The following is a 21030-nucleotide window of genomic DNA, read 5'->3' as shown; positions in this document are numbered from 1 at the left end:
TCTTAATATAAGCGGTTCGGTCTCTAATCTTGAGGATGTTTTGTATCAAAATGGCCAGATTAACATTGACATTGTCTTTTTCTATTTACTCTCTAGGTGGCCTGAAAGGAAAGGACCCTGTGTTCCATTGATACCCCTTCTATTTATACCTTTTTGTTTTCTACTAGTTTGTGTTCTATTCCCATGTTTGCAAGCTTGATTTAAATTCGCGTTGTTTTGATTTGTAACAGACAAGTATCCAAGTGCATTTTGTCTGTCCTCGGGTTAATCTAATTTTGAATACGCTGCATGTCACGGGAAATGTTACACACGAAGGAAAGCGAGTTTATATTTTCAATGCTTTTTTGCTTTTCATGGTAAATTTTGTTAGCCTAGTGCCTGATGAACTCAAGTGTCCGCAGTAAAAGTGAAGTTAAACACAAATTAGTTGGCATCGCTCGCATCTGTGTAGAGTATTTTTTGTGTTCCTAGTTCGATTTACCCCTGGGATTGTTTGTAAAACAGGCGAAGTCTTCCATTGGAAACAACGGTGGCTAACTGCTTCAATTTGACAGTAAACGTCAATCGGTGTCAGTCAATTCTATCTATTTCGAAGTGTGAGAATATGAAAGTGTAATGATGTTAAGTTGGATTGTTTTAAGCGAATTTAAGTCTAAACGGATTAATCATCTTCTTAGTTATGTTTTTAGCTGGATCATCATAGCTGAAGCTTATTAAGAGTAATGAACGTAGCGAGTACTGCTATATAGGTTTCGGCGATTTTTTTTTGTTTTTTCGTTACGCTTAGATGTTTCGCGGTTTGACCTTCTTTTAAAGTTTATTTCATTTCGTTTGTTAAAAGGAGGGAAAACTCCAATATTGTACAGCGAAATTGTAAGGTCACGTAAATTATGATCGACTTCTAATTTCGAAAATGGCAGTTAGTTATTGGATTTCGCAGCTAAAAGTAAATTTTGTCTATTGATCCAGTTTTCTCAAATTGGGTTAATTATATAAAAAAGCGCCAATCATAAAGATGCAAAGAGCTTTAAGTGCGTATATTTTTTCTATGAAATTCGAAATATGAACTTTTTTTCGAAAAACAAGTCAATTTTTTGTCTATTTCTTTGCGTCCATTACTCTTTTTCAACTTTCAGATGGCTATGTTTGATATCCTTAAAACTAATAATTGAGAGAAAACACAGGCGAATTACACTGTGAAAGTGCATAAATGTTTTTGATTAGTAACTAACTGCACTTAGAACGGATCAATTATTTTCGCAGATTTTTACCCTTGCGATAAGCAAAGCTATTGCAATCGGGTGCGATATTTTTTCCGTAATTAACTTTGTTCACAGGTTCACAGGAATTTTCTGGACCTTAGTGTCTCCTGAACCCTTAGCCAGGAGGTAAAGAATACACCTGGGCCGGCTAAGGTCCTGGGTTCGAGTCTGATCAAAATTGAGTTTGTCTGCTTATGTTTTGTCGGCTTAGTTGCCACATCTGAGAACCGTTTGTTTTTGCTGCAAGCGTTTTTCTATGTAGTTGTTTTGATTGCTTAGTTTCTCAAAAGTCCATCGGAATTGAAATTTTGTTTTTACATTGGATGTAATTTTAAAAACTCGATTTTTTAAAATTTCCTTTGTTTTAATTTTTTTCCGTTTTTTTTTGTCTTTAGTTTCTGGTTATTTTATTTTGGTGTAGTCACCTCTTAGTGCGTCGTTTGATGACTGAAAAAGTTTTGATGCACTTGTTTTTGGAGGAGAAGGGGACCCAAAATAAATTTGCTTATTTGTTCAAGAGCTTTTAAGAGTCGTTGAACTAGTTCAGGCTCTTATATAGGTGGCCATATAGTTTTTTCAGAAAAAGTCTTAATTTGTTCAGGCTCAAATTTACTTTTCGCGTTTGTTTTATTTCTGTACGCTTGCGATTAGCATAAATCTGAAAGTAGACTTTTTTTCGGGTTAACAACTTGTTTAACCGAATCATTTGTATCTTGGCTCTTAATGACTTCGAAGTTTTAGACTGATCCAGAACGTAGCCGGGTGGTGAAGAATGCGCCTGGGACGGCAAATTTTGTGGGTTCGAATCTGACCAGGAATTTTGTCAAGTTGGAAATGTTTTTTCTTCCGAAAAACGCCGGCCTTTTGTTTGTCTGCTTATGTTTTGTCGGCTTAGTTGCCACATCGTAAAATTAATTTTTTTAATACGCAATTTTCGATGTAGTTGCTTCTGGTGCTTTGAATTACTACTGTAGTTTTAGTTTTGACTTCGTATTTTTTGCTGTTTTTATTGTTATTCTCTGAAACAATTTATTCGACTTAAATGATTTCGGCTTATAATTTATCGGTGTAATTTTATCTTTTCGGTTCTACGGAAAATTATTCGGGTTTTCCCTGTTCACCTGCCGCTTGTTTTAAGTTTTTTTTAGTTCACATTACCCTTTGTCTGGTATCATGTTCTATTTTGTAAACGTTTTCTTTGGACGTAGTGGCTCTTTTTCCTGTCCGCTAGCTTTGAAGGTTTTTTCAATTTTTTGGCTTCAGTGGATTTTTTGCTGTCTGCTAGTTATAAATAACCATTCAATCAACCATCTGGCGTACAGGTAACTTATCTGTTTGAGACAGCAAACTATTGTGGTTCGAATCCGGCAGGGCCTGTTTTTTTGCAAACTTGACTTTTTGTATTTTTTCGGAATAGCGTCCGTCTGCTTATTTTTTTGCTTTTTTGTGATTTTTTGGTGTTTGAGCTTTCTTCTAAGTAGCTATAATACTCGTGCTTGACTTAAAATTCCGGAATTTTGATTCCAATTGGCATTGTTTTCTGAGCAAACTTAAAATTTTCGGATAACTTAGATTTGTATCTGTCTGTCGGCTTATTTTTGCCGACTTAGTTCCCGTAGAAAAGATTTTTTTTGTAAGTTCGGCTTTTTCTAGCTTTCTGAAAGCTCCTTGTTAAGTTTTTATCGGTGCAGGAAAATTTGTTCCAGATCTTATGGGCTCTTTTGGATTTTTAATTTAAATTTTTTTGACAACAATGGTTTTGAAGGTTTTTTTCTTTACATTTGATATTAATCTGGGTTATTCATATTTGTATCAAAAGTGGTGCGACGCTCAGCTTCGCTTCTGTGTCTTAATTTTAGTTGATTTTCTTTATTAAAAGGCAGGCAATTTCCACAATCGTACCGCGAAAAAAATGGTCTGTTCGAATTCTTATTTTCAGATTTCCCAGCGAAATAAAAAATTTACCTTTTAATCCAGTTTTCTCAAATTGGGTTAGTTTTATCGAAAAAATTCTAATCATAATTTGTTCTAGAACTTCGAAACTTTTTTTCAAAAAGCAAGTCAGTTGTTTTTAATAGCGTTTATTGACTCTTTTCCATTTGTCTCTGTTCGCTGTTTTGATTTTTTTTTCTAATGAAAAGTTTCTGCTCAGGCATTTCTGTTTTGGTACCGCTTGGTAAGTTTTTGTACTGATGCTTATTTGCATTCTAGCGTCTCGGCATGTTAGACTTTTTTCGGGCTAAGAACTAGTTAAACAAAATCAATTGAATAACTATGCAGCTGACATATCCAATTTCATGAAAATTCGAATTTAACTGCAGGGTTGGTACAAGTCACTACACGGTAGTTCCAGGGGAGACTTGAAACTTTTCCAAGTTTTTAACAAAATTAGTTTTTTTTCGGCTCAACTGGTATCTACTCAAAGATTGTCGGCCTTGTTTCCGCTTCGTAAAAATTGTTCTATTGCTAATTTGAAATTCAAATGTCTTGCTTGGCATGTTTGCCTAGAGATCCTGTTTGATAAATTTTAGGTATTATGAAAGTGTATGGGAAATAGTAATTTTATGTGAAATTTTTTAACCCAAAATTATGGCCCTCGGAATTGTCAATTGTTTGATTTTTTGACCGGTTTTCGAATCTTTTTATCTTTTCTCGAAAAAGAGCATTCCAATTTTGAGGTTGTGGATTCAATGGAGATAACACGTTGTGAGAAGCTCTCCTGCATTAGCAGCCACTTGCAATTTTTTATTACACAAAAATTTATCGTCCTCAGAAAACTCAATTTTTGATTTTCTTAGCGTTTGTTTTTTAAATGTTATTAGTTTTTGCGCGAAGTTTTTCTACCGAAGCGGCTACTCCTTATTTTTTCGTAGGAGAAAGGTCATGTCTTAAGGATAATTCTAAAATCTCAAAAAATTTTACTGTTCTCACTTTTTTTAGAGAAACAACTAAGATTTTGAGCGAAGTTCAGTTTTTGAAATTACGCATTTCGTCGAGCATAGTAATTTTTCAAACTTTCACCTCCAGCTTTAGCTGGCCCTAGGTGATCTTCATCGAGACACCTCCAGCTTTAGCTGGGACCCTGGTGTGCTTCATCGAGACATACGGTTCACTTAGTTTTTTTTTCAACTTTTTTTTTTCAAATTGCTTTTGTATGAGTGTCTTGTATCGCAAGTGGTGCCAAGCTCCGATTCGACTCCATGTCCAACTATTTTTTACTGACGGCTTTTGGCTTCATGGTTGTCGATTAAGCACTCGGTTTAGTTTCCGAAGTATCTATGCCACCTGTCATGGATACTTTGGGCAGTGCGTGTATTTTTTTCAATAAGATTTTGCCTAATAATTTGGTTGATTTTCAGCTGATTAGCTGTCGGCTTTAATTCTGTCGGCTTACTCACCTAATGTTGTTTCCTACAAATTTCCGATACTATTTATGAGATCGATAGGACTTTGGCCCCAAATCAAAGTTTCGAATGCTAAATTTCAACCCCACCTGGAATTTTGGTTTTTAATTTTTTCTTGTTTTTTCTTTTTAATAGTATAAGCGTTCCTCTTTGATAGTTCTTGAGTCTCTTGCTCTTTAAATCCCATACTTAATTTTATCGCATGTGGTGCGAAGCTCTGATTTGTCTCTGTGTCGAAATTTCCAAGTTCTTTTAGAACACCAAGACCCTAGTGAACAAAAACTTGACAATATTGGCGTTTTTCACCGAGAAATTGCGTTTTTTGGCGTATGCTTCTCAGAATAACTTAATTTAGGCGCCGAAGGCGCCTTTTAGCTGAAATTTAGGGCTGTTTAGACACAAAACGGACATCATCACATAGAACCAAAGGGTTGTACCTTTGTGAGGTATGTCACTATGTTTCTTCTAAGAACGTCTCAATCAAAGTTTTGTGGTAACTGAGATGTTTTTCTGAGATGTCATTATTGTTCCGACCATTGAAAATGGGAGGAACTTTGTATTCGGGTGTGTTTTTGTTTTCCTTTTTTTGTCTGTTTTCCACGCAAAATCAGGTTTCACAAATAATCATCCGACTGGGTTGGGTTATATATCATATTAAAGCCCTTTCAGTCGTGATTCGAACGACATTTAAAAATTTCGCGTGATTTGAATGACCTAAAAGCTTATAAGACTTTATGTAAGTCGGAAAAAAATTTACTCGAGAATATCTATTTTTTGAGTTTTTTAGTGCGTTTCTGGAATCAAAAATTCAAAAAACTGCAAAAAAAAAGATTTTTTTCTTGTCATTTTATTACAAAAACTGTTTTCCAGTTTGCGTATTTTACTATGACTGTCGAATATTCCTAAGCTCTGATTTTTTGTTAAGATCCTTCTATCACCCCACGCCGAAAATTGATCCTAATTTGAAAAAAAAATTGTTGTATTTTTAAGCCTATGGTCGGAACCGGCTATCCTTGTTTTATTAAGAGTAATAAAATTAGTGAAGACTCTTATATAGGTCTTGCTGATTTTTTTTGTTTTTTTTTCAGGAAAAGGTCTTAAAATTTGTTTACGCTCAATTTTGATTTTTCGCGATTTAAATTGTGATTTCTTAAGTTCATTGCTTTCCATTGTTAAAAGGAAGGCAAACGCGATCGGCTCCCAATTTTGAAAATGAAAATTAGTTATCAGATTTCCCAGCGACAGAAAATTTATACCTATTGATCCAGTTTTCTCAAATTGGGTTAATTTTAACAAAAAAGTGTCCATCATGAATTGTTCTACCAATTCAAAGAGCTTTGAGGCCATCTAATTTTTTATTCAAAAGTTGAAGATTTTTGAAAAAACAAGTCGTTTTTTTTTCAGTTTCCTTGCGTTCTTTACTCTTTTCCAACTGTCAGTTGGCTATGTTTCGAATTTGCCGCAAACTATTTTGAACTACGCTTCAATTGATAGACACCCCCTTATTTCGGGAACTTCGATACTCTAACCACCTTTGTTCTACAAATAATTTTTTGGAAAACCAGCCCGATTTGATGTTTTAGAGGCTAGAAACACAAAAGCCTCTTCGAGGAGTGTTAGTCTGCACGTTTTGTATTTCGGCTGTTTCAAAACTTTCTTTTTACGTCATCCTTTGAAAACTTCCTGAAAGTTGTGCCTTTTTAATTCCTCTTATGATATCGGTCACTGTTCTGGTTCAGATTATTGTGAGGTAAATATAGATCTGAACGAAAAAGTGGCTCAATTATTTTGCTTATATTCGAACAGAATTCACAGTCCGGACCAAGAAAACCAGAAATAGAAACACCGTTCTATCATTAGATTAGAGTAAACATTTTTTTGACGGAAAAAGATGGAGCCAATGCTTCGCTTTTTGGTGTACATATTTTCTGGTGTTCAGATGCGCCACTGTAATATACTTAATTTACCCCCAAAAGGTTACATAATGTCTGCATAACGCTCTAACTGTGACACTGTATATAGCAGCTAATCCTCCGATCGCAAATTGGAGTTCAAAGCAAGTTTTGATGTCATTTAAAGGTAATTTGAATAATGAATACACAACTTTGATTTGGACCTTTATATAGCCGGTTTTGTTTTTGAATGATTCGGTGGTGCTATTAGTGAAATTATTTCTCTGTTTTTTATGCTTAGTGACTGTTCGATCAAGTGGTGTTGAATGCGTACTTTTTAGTGCTGCTTTTTGTCTGCCCCAATTGTTTGATTTTCAGTGCCCGTTTTGACCGCTCAGTGCCAGAGTTGAATGGTAGTGTAGTGTGGTGTTGTGTTGTGTTGTAATTTTGCCAGCCTGCAACTGGGTCGCTAACAAACCCAGCTCTTTTTCCCTGCCTCCCAATTGAAACGATTTTCCACTCAATTCTGTTTCTGGCTCAGTCTAAAAACCACTTTGCATGTCTTGTCTTAACCAGGAAAGAAATTGATGGAGATGAATTATATTATTATAAAAAGTAAAAGTTGTGTGACTGTATTTGAACATTTCATAAGCATGAAATCCTGATTCTATGTTATCGTTTTGTTTTAACAGCGTTATGATGCTGTATAAAGTGGAAGCCTAAAAATTGCAAAGACAGATTTAAAAAAGCAAGAAAAATTGCAGGGCTACTAACAGCTTTGCACCATAGACACTACATATCGTTTGAGTGACAATGTTCGAGTGAAAAAATAGGGTTTTTAGATTGCCAAATTATGTGGTGACATCTACGCGACTCTTTCAAAATGATTGAAGTTTTGTTTTCGATATTGTTGGCTTCAGTAGCGGTTGCCAAGATTTTGATTGTTGGCTTCAATTTTGATTGATCAGTTTTTCCTAAAGGCTCCCTTTGGTACTATCGACATCCATTTTTAGCTGATCAACCCTAAAATTTCTCAAAAGGCTACAATGTACTAATTTTCAGCGCACGCCAGAAAATTTTTTCCAAAAAGCCCCTTCAGTGTTTTGGTCTGTTTTTCTAATTTTTGCTTGCGGAGAGCACCGGGAAATACATGTAGTCAACTTCGACAAAATTCCACAAATAAGGCAAAAAATATTTAGATCCCGCCTCCCTCCTCCCCTTTCGCAAAAACTCCTGCGCACGCCAGTGGTTGGATTGTTAGGTTTTTGCAGTAAAAGGTTCAAGTTCATGTCGAAAGTCGTTTTAAGGTCCATTTTGAGTTAAGTTGGCTTATTTAAAATAGAACTCAATAAAAGCTCAGTTTTGCGTGAAAATTGTCATGTTCCGTTGACTTAGATAATTGATATTAGTTTTGTTTGTGTGATATAGTTTGTTTTGAAGTAATAAGCCAGTTTACAAGTTTAAGAGCATAAATCAATACAAATCTCAGTCTATAAAAATAGTTTATAGCTGTTATATGGGAATTAATTGTCAAGGAGTTTGTGCCGTAGTCGTGGTTTTTCCTTCACGAAAGATTAAAATCATTTACACTTTGGTGAAAGAGGTGTTTTCTAAAATCAATCATCACCGAAATTGACAAGAAATAGTTAAAAGGATATATAGCAGAAATACTAAGCTTAGATCAGTCAAGTTTTTTTTCCAAAAATCAACAACTCTAACACAGGCGAGCTGACAAGCGTAGAGTTATGTAACTAATCCAGCTTCTTTCAACCGAACTCGTAAATACAATACGTTTTGTGGCTTATGCTTCAAGCATTGGCTATTTGATAGCACTTGTTCTACTTGCTTTGATGCGTTTCCCTATTTTCAAGCAAGCAACCACGGAGGAGATGCAAGGACGTGAAACTCATAATGTTCAATCCGCGGTTTGATATCGGCACAGCAAAAAAAAATTTCAAGGCTTTTTACCATTTCTTTCCGTATTAAGAGCCATGAACGTAGTAATAACTCGTTTATAGGTCTTGGTGATTTTTTCGTTTGATTTTTCATGGTTTGACTTTTGGGTTCTTAATTTCACATCATTCCTTTTGTTTAAAAGAAGGCAAACTCCACTATCGAACATCAAAAGTGTAAAGGTCACGATAAACGTGATCTACTTCAGGTTTCGAAAGTGGAGTAAAATTTTCAGAATTTCTAGCGGACTTAAAAAATTGATCTTTTGATTCAGTTTTCTCCAATTTTGGTTTAAAAAAATGTCAATCATTAACTTTTTTTGAATTTTCTTGAGTTTCAAGGACAAATTTGATCTTTTGATTCAGTTTTCTCCAATTTTGGTTTAAAAAATGTCAATCATTAACTTTTTTTGAATTTTCTTGAGTTTCAAGGACAAATTTACTATTTGAAGTTCGGAGTCAGTAATTTTTTCTGCTTCCTTGCGTTGATTGGCTCTTTTCCAACTGTCTCTTGGCTGTTTTTTAATTTTTCACCCTTTTAGGGCTGCTTTATGCCGTTTGCTCGCTTTGTTTGCGAAGTTTGGTTTCGCCTCTGCGTTAAAATTCAAATAATCAACTTGATATAAACAAAAATATCTTACCAGCTTTTTTGAGCGTTCCTTTTTTTCGAATTTGATATCATAATTTTTTTTAAAGTTCTGCTTACTGATTGCACTAACGAGCTTGCAAACGTATTGTTATGGAATCATTCCAGTTTTTTTTCTCATAACATTTGATTAATAACACATGTGACCGATCTATAACTGCTTTATGGAAGCACATTCTTGGCTGTGTGATATACAACAGAAATTTATAAGTGAATTTAGTTTAAAGCAAGGTGCCCTTATTAACTAGGTAAATTGAGAGACTTGGTCCGGATGTCCCTGTTCGAATCAAGTATTATCCGTTTTTTTTTGCTTTCAAACTGATTTTTGCGTTTTTGGTTTCTTACAGCTTCTAAAGCTCTTTGGGCATTTTTTGTTTCATCTAACAGGCTGCTGTAGTTTTTTAATGATCAAATGGAGCTCTTTTCTCTTCCCCACCGCACAGGAGCATCAGATTTATGGTTTAACGAGTGGTTTTACTAGGATAATTGTTGAGACCCCCTTTGTACTATTTTGAGATATCCTTTTCCGGCTGACTGACTCTAAAATTTTTCTGAAGGCGTCTACGGCACCAGAGTATACAAAGTTTGAATGGGGAGCGCGCAAAAAAACGCGATTTTGTGGTCAAAACACCCTAAAGTCCCTAAAACGCCTTTTTGGCCTGTTTGTTTTTCAAAAGTTTTCGTGCGGCGCAGAAAATTTTGTCAAAATAGGGTCTTCAGTGATTTAGGAAAGCTTGAAAAAAAAAAACAATTTGTTCGACCTAAAAAAATCGACAAAATTTTCGAAATTTTTCGAAAATCGCCCCCCTCAAGAAAATCCTAGATCGCCCCTGTGAGCTATATCCGCTCCATGAAAGCACATTCATTGCTGTTGGCATTTTTGTGTTGTGATTATGTGAACGTTGAATTAAATAAGACTCAATGTTGCAGTGGTAATTGAGGGCATCTGTTGCTGGAGTACTGGGTTTCGAATCTTGTCTCAAGCGATTGGTGGTGCAAATGGCTTCTAGTGAGAAATCGCAAGTCAATTTAAACCTAAAGAATTTTTTTAACAAGACTAGTTTTAAAAGATAGGTCATTTGTAAACTGAGTTTCTAGACGAAATGAATTAGTTCATTCAATAGTCAATGAGCTGATTCATGTCGATTGTTTTCTTATTAAGAGTAATGAACGTAGTGAAGACTCTTATATAGATCTTGCTGATTTTTTTTTGTTTTTTTTTTTCAGGAAAAAGTCTCAAAATTTGTTCACGCTCAATTTTAATTTTTCGCGATTTCTTTTCAACTCCATTGTTAAAAGGAAGGCAAACTCCACTATCGAACAGAAAAAGTGTAAAGGTCACGGAAAACCAGATCGGCTTCTAATTTCGAAAAAGCAAATTAATTATCAGATTTCCCAGCAAAAAAAGTTTTGCTTATTGATCCAGTTTTCTCAAATTGGATTAATTTAGCAAAAATGTGTCCATCATAAATTGTTCTACAAATTAAAAGAGCTTTAAGGCCATCTATTTTTTTCGAAATTCAAAAGTTAAGGGTTTTAGGAAAAAAAAACAAATTTTTTTTAAGTTTACTTGCGTTCATTATTCTTTTCCAACTGTCAGTTGGCTCTGTTTTTTAAAGGAAAAATCCTAAGCTTCTTTATGCTCATTATTTATTTGACGGCTTTTTTTTGGTTTTTTTGAAGCTCGTTTTTTAACTTTACTTTTCTAGTAGAGATCAAATTACGCTGTCGAATAAAAAGCCGATAATTGGGGCGAGAAGATGATTTTTTTTGCTTCAAAAAGCGGTTTAAGTTAATCTTTGCTGAAAAAAAAACATGCTTCAGAACTGGCTTTTTTTCCATTTCAGATTTCTAGTTTTCTACCTGTTAAAAATCTTTTATCCTCTTTTTTCCGAGTGAGCAGGAATTTTCAATGGGCTGGATTGATGCTGTTTGATAACTCAGCTTAATGCTTTTCAAAGCAAGCTATTAAGTGATCAAGTGCGGCATTGTAAATAAGCCATTTTCAGAGGTGGTCCAGATTTCAAAAGCTGGTTAAAGAAATTCTCTTATTGTCAAGAAAAATTAATCGGTCGACATTAAAAAGCAAGACTAAAGCGATGTTTTTTGGATGAAATTGAAATTATTGGAGAAGAAAATTTTAGTTTTTCTCCAAGAAAACAAAACGATTTTTGAAGTTTGATTTGGCGCTTCCTTGTCACTAAAACGTTCCGAAAAAACTTCTTAATAAATTTTTGGTTTGTTATTTTTTGTTTGTTTTGTTTTGTCACTAAACCGTTTTGAAACAAATTGCCAAAAATTGTAATTTCCTTACGAATTTTTTGTTTGTTTTTTGTTTGTTTTTTGTTTGTTTTGTCATTATCATATAGGGACGGACATCATTTTTTAGGGACAGATTTAGAAAGATGGTGCTCTCCCCTCTAATTTTGAAGAAGAGCGCGCGTCGAAAAAGCGCAACTTTTTGGTCAAAATTTTCCAAAAAGTGCTCTAAAGTTTTTTTCAATATAACTTCTTTATACTGTTAATTTTTTATCCGGGTACTAATTGCAGTCGGGTACTAGACTTTTTCTCCGTAAACAATTTTGTCCACAGGACTCGTCTGGACTCATCTCTACCTTGTTTCATTGAGTATTCAAATTTCTTAGCACTCCTGGCCAATTTAGCCTGGAGGTAACAAATATGCCTGGGAGGGCAAAGGTCCTGGGTTCGAGGCTGACCAGGATCTGTTTTTTTTTTCAAATGGAAAATATTCTGTTTCAAAAAAATTGTCGGCAAATTATGTCTGTTTTTCTACGAGCATTTTTTTTATGTTTTAGTGTTTCATTTACGCCTAATATTGTAATTTTAATTACCTTGACTTCATATTTCCCTTGTTTTTTGTTTCACTTAAAAAATTTTCCTCGGCCTAAATTAATGGGACGGTTGAGGAACAACTCAATTTGTAGCTCTCCCGTCTGCACTTTTCAAGTTGGTTGTATGTTAACCATCTCTTTGTTTAAATTTCATTTTGTTTTTCTTTTTGGAAAATTTTTTAACTTTCTGCAAGAGTTTCAGTTATTCTGATTTTCAAAAAAGAAATATCAATTGAAAGACAGTTGATTCCTCTGTGTGCATGCATACTCCCCTAGAGTCTTTTTTTTACTTGAACCTTCAGTCTACAGCCTTCGGAAAAGTGTGGGGGGGAATATTTGACCCATATTTTTGATTTTTTTGTTTTCTCGAAAACTTCCTCTAAATATGAGTTTTTGGTTTCATTGGATAGAAATGTTTTGAAAAGCTCCCCTGCATTTTTTATTTTTGACTGTTTTTGAAATTTTTCTATTATTGTTGAAAACTACGCTGCCATACCTGAAGTTTTGGGTTCAATTCTCAGAACGGGCTTCGTGAAGATCATTTGCTTATGCGACACAATATTTTTCGACTCCATAAGTTTTGCTCCTCGGAAAAGTAAAAATTTTGATGTTGTGACTCTTTTTTAAAGACTTTGATTTTTCTTGAAAACTAACCTCCCAAATCTGAAATTTTGGATTCAATCGAAAATACAGATTGCGTGAATCCCTTCTGAATAACGCTTCTGCATAATTTTTTCACACAAAAAGCTATGGTTCTTGGAGTCGTCAATTTTTTGATTTGTTGAACCGCTTTTTTGGAAGTTTTTTTGGAAACTTATGAACTTTATGCAAAAACTATCGGGCCAATTCTCAGATTATGTTCAATCGAGAAATCCGGCTTTGTAAGTGTTTTTTGCGGAAAATGGTATAGATTTGAAAAATCTTAGACCGCTCTTTAGAACCTTTTTGGATTTTTGGAATTTTCGACCGCTCTTTAGAAACTTGTTGGATTTTCTTAAAATTTACTCAACCAAATCTGAAATTTAAAGTTCAATTGAAAGACCGGGTGGCGATAATTGTTTCTGCAGTAGCTGTGATTCCTTAATTTTTGTAAGAGAAATTTTATCTCCTGGGGAAAATTGAGTTTCTCAAAATTTCTTACTGTTCTCACTTTTTAGTAGAGAAACAATTAATGTTTTAAACAAACTCATTCAATGTTAAACACGTAATTCCAGCTTTAGCTGGGCCTGTAGTTGTTTTTTATCGAGACTTACGAAAAATTTGGTTCACCTAGTTTTTACATTAATTTTTTTCTCGGCTTGTTTGTATTGTATCGCAAAACATGCCCCATCCCTCCGAGAAAACCCGAGATCCGCCCCTGGACTTAATCGTTATGATTACGTTACTAAATTGCTAAGCTTTAGTTTTTCCTCTCATGACACCACACAACAAAAATGGCACAAATTTGAAAAGAATTTTTTTTTAACATAAATGTCGGAGCTTTCTGAGCTACTTGGTCAGCAACGGGCTGTGGTTTTGTGATTTATTTGAGTCAAAAAACAACCTTGTACAAATAAGCGTTCATAGTTATTCGAATGTCATTTTTTGTCTGCAGTTTGCATGATTTGGCACGAATTATATCTTCTTTCGCCGCGTCTTTCGTATAACCGTTACATTAGTTAGTTGTTATGAACTTTTCGTTTTCATGTATCAAACTCCCAATTAAGTTGAATTGGATCACAATCAATTTGGTGGTATACGTCTAATTATTTGATCATCTTAATATTTATTTTTTCTGGTGACAAAGTTGGCACTTGTTTGATTTTGTTTGGAAATTTTCGCTTTTTCTCGCAAAAGGTCTCTTAGGTTAAGTGGCGTTTCGAGTTTGTTGCTTTTGTGGCAGATTAATCCCAGATATTGCACGTGATCAAACAATTTAGAGACTGTCTATCTAAATACATGCTTTGAATGCTTCTTTCGTTTAGCTTTCTTCCAATTTGATCGCCATTTCCTAATTCATTCAAATAATGTTTGCGGCGGGTTGTCACCGGAAAGGAGTCCAAGTTGTGTTTAAGATTAGGTGGGTAGAATAATTGATCAAAATACATGAGCTACATTTTGAACAGGTCGTTTTCCCAGTCAGTACTACCACTTTCAGTTCAAATTTAATGACCCAACTCTCAAGGGCTTGGCGTAGTTTATACCTAGACCCCTTTTATTTTCTAACAAAATGATGCATAAGTTCGTTTTTCAAACACAATCAAATTGGCTCATTGAATGAACGATGTGATGTGAGTTTGCTCTCAGAATAGCAATCATTTAATGCATGGTTCTGGAAAAGCTGAAAATTTTTCTAAAAATATTGTTTTTTTTCTTGACATTTTGATAAGTACGCACTTTCTCTTTTTTAAACGGATCGACTTCTAATTTCAAATGTGTTTGAAAATTGCAAATTTGGCCATGCTCTGTAGGTTTAATCCATAATTCTGAAAGCGTAACGCGAAATGTTTGTGCGCAGCGAATCATCCCGAACAACAAAATTGTTCCAAATTTGAATTGAGGCTAGCTAATTGGTCGTATTAATTTCGCTTGACTCAAATTTTCACTTGATCTTTGATATTGTCCAAAATTTATAGCTTTTAACATTCTCTTTTCCCAAAAACTATTCGGGAGTGCGACCAAAAAGAGACAACCTTTGTTTCATACCGGTCAAAAAGTAGACAGAAAGCAAACTCAGGAAATAAATTGTTCTTGTTCAGGATTCTGATTGTTGGTTCAAAACTTTCAAAAGATTTGTCAAAGTTTTACTACAAGCGCATTTCTAATTCAGCTGGCGATTGAACTCATGAAATAGTCATGATCATGTGTTAGTACTGATCTGACTACTTTGATTTTTGATGGTTTTTGAAATCTCCTCACGCCCGGTTTATGTTTTGGAGATGTGACTTGTTACTTTTCTAGTTCAAAGAATTCATCTAATAGGCGGGAAAATTATTTGGGTGAACTTATTGTTGTCATCGTGATCATGACTTTTTCATGTGTTAGTATTGATCTGAATACTTTTTTTGAAGGTTTTTGCTCCTGTCGCCCGGTTTTAAGTTTTGGAGATTTGACTTGTTTACTTTCTAGTTCAATAATGAATTCATCTAAGAGGCGGGAAAATTATTTGGCTGAACTTATTGTTTCCATCATGATCATGACTCTTTCATGAGTTCAATCGCCATCTGAAATAGAAATGCGCTCGTAGTAAAAACTTTGACAAATACTTTGAAAGTTTTGAACATTTTACTTTAAATCCTTCAATATTTCACGCTTTTGCTTTATGTAAAAAAAGTCTAATACTCAGATAGTTAGTATTGATCTGAATACTTTGATTTTTGATGGTTTTTTAAATTTCCTGACGCCCGGTTCATGTTTTGGAGATTTGACTTGTTCACTTTTCTAGTTCACTGTCACTTCATTCATCAAATGGCAGGCAAATTTAGGTTTCTCAGCGGAATTGATTTCTCAGATGGGATAGTTTTTCAAAGACGAGTCCATTGCGAATAATTCACAATTTTTTTACTGGGAGCTTTAAAGTGGTTAAATTGGTTTTATTACAATTAAAACTTGAAAAGTTTTCGTGAGTCCATTAACTTTATACGTTTTATTGTTCCGACCTCTTCACCATGTGAAGGTAAGGAACTATGGCATAAACTGTGTTTTTTTTCGTGTAAAAAGATGTGTTAAAGCTTGTAGGAGATCAAGTGTGGTATCATTTTAAAGACTTCCATCGTGATTCCAAAAAAAACCAAAAACGGTCTGTGACAAAAATGGACGTGGCAACGGCAAAATGAATGACAACCCACTGCAGGGCCTCCCCGACGGTGGCCCTGCAGTGGGTAGGGTTGGATTCAATAAAAAAATGTATGATCTGTTTAAACGATGTAAAGAGATTCCGGAAAGATATTTCAAGAAACTTCTCTCAATGTTCCCATATTTCAAAAAGCTTCTCTGCGCACCTTTGGGAAAAATTAGCTGGTCAACTAATTTATAATTTCAAGTTTTATTATAGGATATATCGAGATGAGTGTTGTGGTTTCAGGAACGAGAAAAATGTGCTTCAAAAAATCATCTGGCAAGTTCAGTAGAAGAGTTGAGGAAATTCAACTCGCGGTGCAAACTAAAGACCAAAAAGTCTACTTCTCAAGTAAGTACATATATACTATACACTTTTCTTCTCTGCGATTCAATCAGTTGTACATCTCTATAATAATTTACAGCCAATTTTTGCTTTGAAACAAAATTGAACTTAATCAAAGCGTCACCAACAAAGCACTCTTTAAGAATTGCACGTTCATTTTCTTGATTTAATTCAACGGCTTACGTTTTGTTAAAAATGAAAGTGTAAAAGTTCAATCATTGATTATTTTTATTATGCTTTTCAATAAAGACCGGTTTATGTATAATTGGCCTTCATAAGTTTACGATTCCCTGAATCGTGAGCCGCATAATGCCTAAATAATTACTTAAGTTTTTCCAATTTTCTCAAGAGTTTTCTGGCGAAGTTGAACGTTTGTTACAAGCTTTAAGCTGTTTTTGTTGCAAATAGAAAATTCGTTTGGCCCTTAAAATTCCTCGAACTTTAGTTGGAGAGCCGCAAGGTGCCTATATTAGAAATCTCGGTTAAATCAAAAAGTTTTAAATTGTAATTGAGGCTAGTTCTTACATCGGAGTAACAAGATTTGTATTGTACATTGCATATTCCAGACTTAGATCAATGAATTCATCTAATGGGCGGGAAAATTTTTTGGCTGAACTTATTGTTTTCGTTGTTTTCATCATGATCAGGCGCGGATCTAGGGATTTCCCGAGGGAGGGGGGGGGGGGGCGGTTTTTCGATAAAAATTAAATTGTCGACCTTTTTCTAGCGCTCCTCCCTGAAAATTAGTAAAGAATGGCGCCTTAAGAAAAATTTTAAGGTCAGTCAGCCAAAAATGGATTTCTCAAAATAGTACAAAGGGGGACCCTTTGGGTAGGCAGGAGGTCGAATCCCTGAGAAGAGGTCCCCCCCCCCCCCCCCCTAAATCCGCTGCTGATCATGATCATGACTTTTTCTTGAATCATGACTTCTTATACTCACCGGTGATTAGTCAGAGATCTGCGTTTATTTAGAGAATTTTTTTCATGTAACGCGAACCCGTACTTTGGTGTTGTTAATTATTGCTCAATTTTGGGGAAGTATAAAAAATCTTCCAAATGAAATTCGGCGATTAAAAAGAGAATGGAAACTACGCCTCACTCTTTTCTCTTTCGATTCGTCGGATATTGACTCAACATTTAGCTCATCATTTCAAATAGTAACTACATGTTCTATTTGACTAATGAAGTACGAGAAATGTTACTATGTTTGAATTGGACTTTCATGTGACTTATCAAACGATTATGGTACGAGAGTTAATAGTACGAGTTTCTGTTTGTGAATCTTGGCGTACGTAGTGGAGCTCAATTAGCCTAACGAACCATTGTCTTTGGTAAAACTCATTTTGTTCGCAAATGTCAGCGTTATTATCAACTTAGAGGAGTTTCGAATTTTATCTGGCGACATTTGTTTGTTTGGCACAACCCCGGAAGTACTAAAGGTTGAAAAAATCCAAACAAAAAGCAAAATCATTATTTTGGCTCCTGTCGACGATTCAGTATCAATCCAATTTTTGGTCAAATTGGTGCCAACCATGACTCGTGTTGGTTTCGTTATAACATTTGTGTGGTGCTTCGCGTCATCAGCTTCCTTCGTACACCATAACTGTCTCACGGATCATCATTCAAATTGTATCTTCCGTGACAATCCCGTAGTTCCATCCGCAGTGCAATTGGGGCCACGTCCGTTCTATCTCTTAAATGACATGGAAGAAAGTCCTCTTAAGGACACGTTAACGGAATGCGCGCAGAGCAAACTTTTCTACAAACGTAGCGAGGAGACTCTTGGTCACAGAGGAGCGGCGTTGTTCTTTCCAGAACATTCCAAGCAGAGCTACGTAGCAGCTGCGAGTATGGGAGCAGGCGTGATCGAGTGTGATGTGACGTTCACGAAAGACAAAGAATTGGTATGCAGGCACTCGCAATGTGATTTACACACGACTACCGACATTCTTCTCAGAAGTGATCTGGCGCATCTATGTACTCAGCAGTTTGTGCCTGCAGTATTCGACCCAGCTGGTAATCGGGAATCGCAAGCAAGTGCCAAATGCTGCACCAGTGATATAAATCTGGAGCAGTTTAAGTCCCTGAAAGCCAAAATGGACGGAGCTGATCCTAATGCGACAACAGTTGAGGATTACGTTGCAGGGGGAGTTCCAACATGGAGAACCGATTTGTTTGCAGCAAACGGAACTGTAATGACTCACACTGATTCAATCGAACTGTTCAAGGCTATGGGAGTGAAAATGATCCCGGAGCTGAAGCAGCCTATGGTTCCGATGCCGTTTGATGGTTTCACAGTTGAGGCCTTCGCCCAGAAAATTGTAGACGATTACAAGCAACATGGAGTAGACGCAAGTCAAGTATACCTTCAGTCTATGTTGTTGGAAGCTATAAAGTTCTGGGTTATTTATGAAACTGACTTTGGAGATAATGCATTGTACTTGTGGGAACCAGAAGATGCCAGCGAAGACTTTCGTGATCCAGCAACGTGGCCTAATTTTTCAGAATTAGCGTCCCAAGGCGTGAAAACCTTAGCACCGCCCATGTACATGTTAATTGATCTGAAAAATAAATCCAAATTGATAGTTTCTGATTTTGCAATAGCGGCTAAGCAAGTTGGTCTTGTCCTCAAGTCGTGGACTTTGGAGAGGTCTGGTTCCTTGTACTACGGAGGAGGTTCATATTACCAGACAGTTAACGGGGACGAGCCGGCGAATAGACAGAAAGTTGACGGTGTAATTCATCGAGACGGAGACGTTTTCACGATTCTGGATTTTCTATTTCAAGCTGTGGGAATTGCAGCCATATTTACAGACTGGGCGTCTACTGTAGTTTTTTACACAAACTGTATTTTGTAAATAGTTTCTTAAATAAAATTAGTTAATTTAGATTAATATTGTAAATATCAAGTTATTATAAACCTCGTCTTGCTCAAAAAGATTAGAATGACGGACCAAAAAAAATTCGATTAACTTTACTCATTAAATATATTTTTTACCATGCTCAGGCATTGTATTAAATTTAGATCGCTTATGAAAATTGTTTACCCTTGCAAACAGCAACAGTGCTATTAATCAGGGGCGGATCCAGGATTTTCTCGAGCAGGCAAAATTTTGAAAAACAGGCCAGTAAATTGATGCACTTTTTGAATGTTTTTGACCAAAAAATTGCGTTTTTTTGGCGCGTGCTCCGCCTCAAAATTAGTATATATTGGCGCCTTTAGAAAATTTTTAGGGTCCTTCACCTAATATGGATATCTCAAAATAGTACAAAGGGGCAGTTTTAGACCCCCTTTGGGTCGGCAGGGGGTCTAAATCCGCCCTGCTCTTAATAGTACTTCTCAAGATGTTAAATTTTGCTATATTGCAAAACGCAATAATTTCAAATGCGAACTGATGAAATATGCGATGATCTAAATGAATCCGCTGAGTACCAATGACTAGTGTAGTACTAGAGAATCGAAGAGCCTGTTTTTTGGTATATGATGGTTTTTCTCATCGGAAGTGATTATGTGAATAGAATTATTCAGTTGGCACTGATTTTCGAAGCTAAAATGAGGCTTCTAAGTTTCTCTTGTTCATCAGAGAGTCTCAAGGTTGCCAAACAAAAACCTGAATGATCTGAAGTTGTCTTTTATATCAAGAAATGATAATGTTTATTCATACTTATCATCAGGTTTTTACACTGGCGAACTTTAGTGAGCGTTATTGTGATACTACAACTATTCTTTTTTTCCAACCTAATTCGTAAATTTTGGTGCCCTTTTTGTGGAACCCTTACGGCTTTTTGATAGCATGTGCTTTAACATTCGAATAGCTATAAGTTAACGCATTTGATACATTTTAAATTCATCAACTGAACCGGAAAAAGCTACTTGTTTTGAACAACAACAATAATAACAAGGATAGCCGGTAGTACAAACGCTTTTTTTTAATTAGCGAAATTTTTTCGTTGGGGTGATAAAAAGTCTGATGTAAAACTTTATTTTAGGCATATTTGACATTCATAGTACTATAAGTACATTAGACACAAATATTTTTTGGAAAATTGAATTCAAAAACAAAGCCATTTCAGATTTTTTGCAGAAAGTTTTCTAATTTTTTGAAATTTTTGGTTCCTAAAATGGAGCTACAAAATCCCAAAAACTAATTTTACTTTCTTAAAGTTAAGTTTTGAGGGCCTAATTTTTGCCTAATTAAGCTGGTGTATGCCTGATCGTTCGCTTTATTTGCTCGAAATTAGACGAAAAATCAAAAATTTCAAACCGGTTTTTCTCGACTTTGGAAACAATTTTTGGGAACTTTTTATCTGGTTCGAATTACGACTGAAAGGGCTTTAATAGGATATGTTACTCAACCCTGTCCGTTGATTATAATACAAAGTTCATCCCCATTTTCAATGGTCGGAACAGAAACTCCATTTCGGAAATTTTCTAACTCATTGTCGAGCAATTTTTTAAAATGCATATTTCATACATAATGTGGTTTAGCAATTTTTTGAAATGCATACTTTATACATAATATGGGTTCATGCTTTCCAATATTTGATGGATCCAACTGGATCTGATGATGCTCATAAGTTATACTGTTTCTTTATCTCTACAAATGTATCTACTAGGTAATTTGTCGTTATTGAGATGCATCGGGTTATCTGCTTTTGATTAATGTTCAACCCGATAGGTCATTTAATATTGCTGTTTAGCAGTGGGTGGCCCGCCCGCATGTTGCCCAAACCTAATCGTTAATGTTGATAGGAAGGGGTAGTAATAGTATCTATCAAGTGTTGATTTGTGGGACTTGAAGCGCCTGTCTCATCCAGACAATTTCACAATCGCGATATGAAAAGTAACCTCTTCCCCTTT

At 35.3% G+C, this 21030-nt stretch overlaps 3 protein-coding genes across 9 annotated transcripts in view; 2 read left to right on the top strand and 1 right to left on the bottom strand.

Annotated features, from left to right (window-relative positions):
• Window positions 1-21030, bottom strand: part of LOC134844117 (c-Myc-binding protein-like) — a 493244-nt gene that overhangs the window by 123365 nt on the left and 348849 nt on the right. The gene's annotated exons all lie outside the window — the stretch shown is intronic.
• LOC134844114 (peripheral plasma membrane protein CASK-like) overlaps window positions 1-21030 on the top strand; it is a 158496-nt gene that overhangs the window by 121373 nt on the left and 16093 nt on the right. Inside the window, exon 9 of the mRNA XM_063860607.1 lies at window positions 16072-16176. Within this exon, the coding sequence (XP_063716677.1) occupies window positions 16072-16176 (105 nt within the window). The remainder of the gene's footprint in view (window positions 1-16071; window positions 16177-21030) is intronic.
• On the top strand, window positions 16321-19194 carry LOC134844116 (uncharacterized). 6 transcript variants are annotated; one of them, XM_063860612.1, is made up of 2 exons: window positions 16321-16467; window positions 17142-19194. In XM_063860612.1, the coding sequence occupies exon 2, from the start codon at window positions 17702-17704 to the stop codon at window positions 19025-19027; it is 1326 nt and encodes a 441-aa protein (XP_063716682.1). In that variant the 5' UTR covers window positions 16321-16467; window positions 17142-17701; the 3' UTR covers window positions 19028-19194. The 6 variants fall into 6 exon arrangements, with proteins under 6 accessions (XP_063716682.1, XP_063716681.1, XP_063716680.1 ...); XM_063860611.1 differs by having other exon boundaries at window positions 16321-16540; XM_063860610.1 differs by having other exon boundaries at window positions 16321-16540; window positions 17120-19194.

The sequence above is a fragment of the Symsagittifera roscoffensis genome, chromosome 4 (genome assembly GCF_963678635.1).
Source record: "Symsagittifera roscoffensis chromosome 4, txSymRosc1.1, whole genome shotgun sequence".
Lineage (NCBI taxonomy): Eukaryota > Metazoa > Xenacoelomorpha > Acoela > Convolutidae > Symsagittifera > Symsagittifera roscoffensis.
Note: the sequence above shows the minus strand (reverse complement) of the source record. Positions and strands in the feature narration are given on the sequence as shown.

Excerpts from the sequence above, each read along its gene's own strand:
- LOC134844116 (XM_063860612.1), top strand. The coding sequence starts at position 17,702 with ATGACTCGTGTTGGTTTCGTTATAACATTTGTGTGGTGCTTCGCGTCA.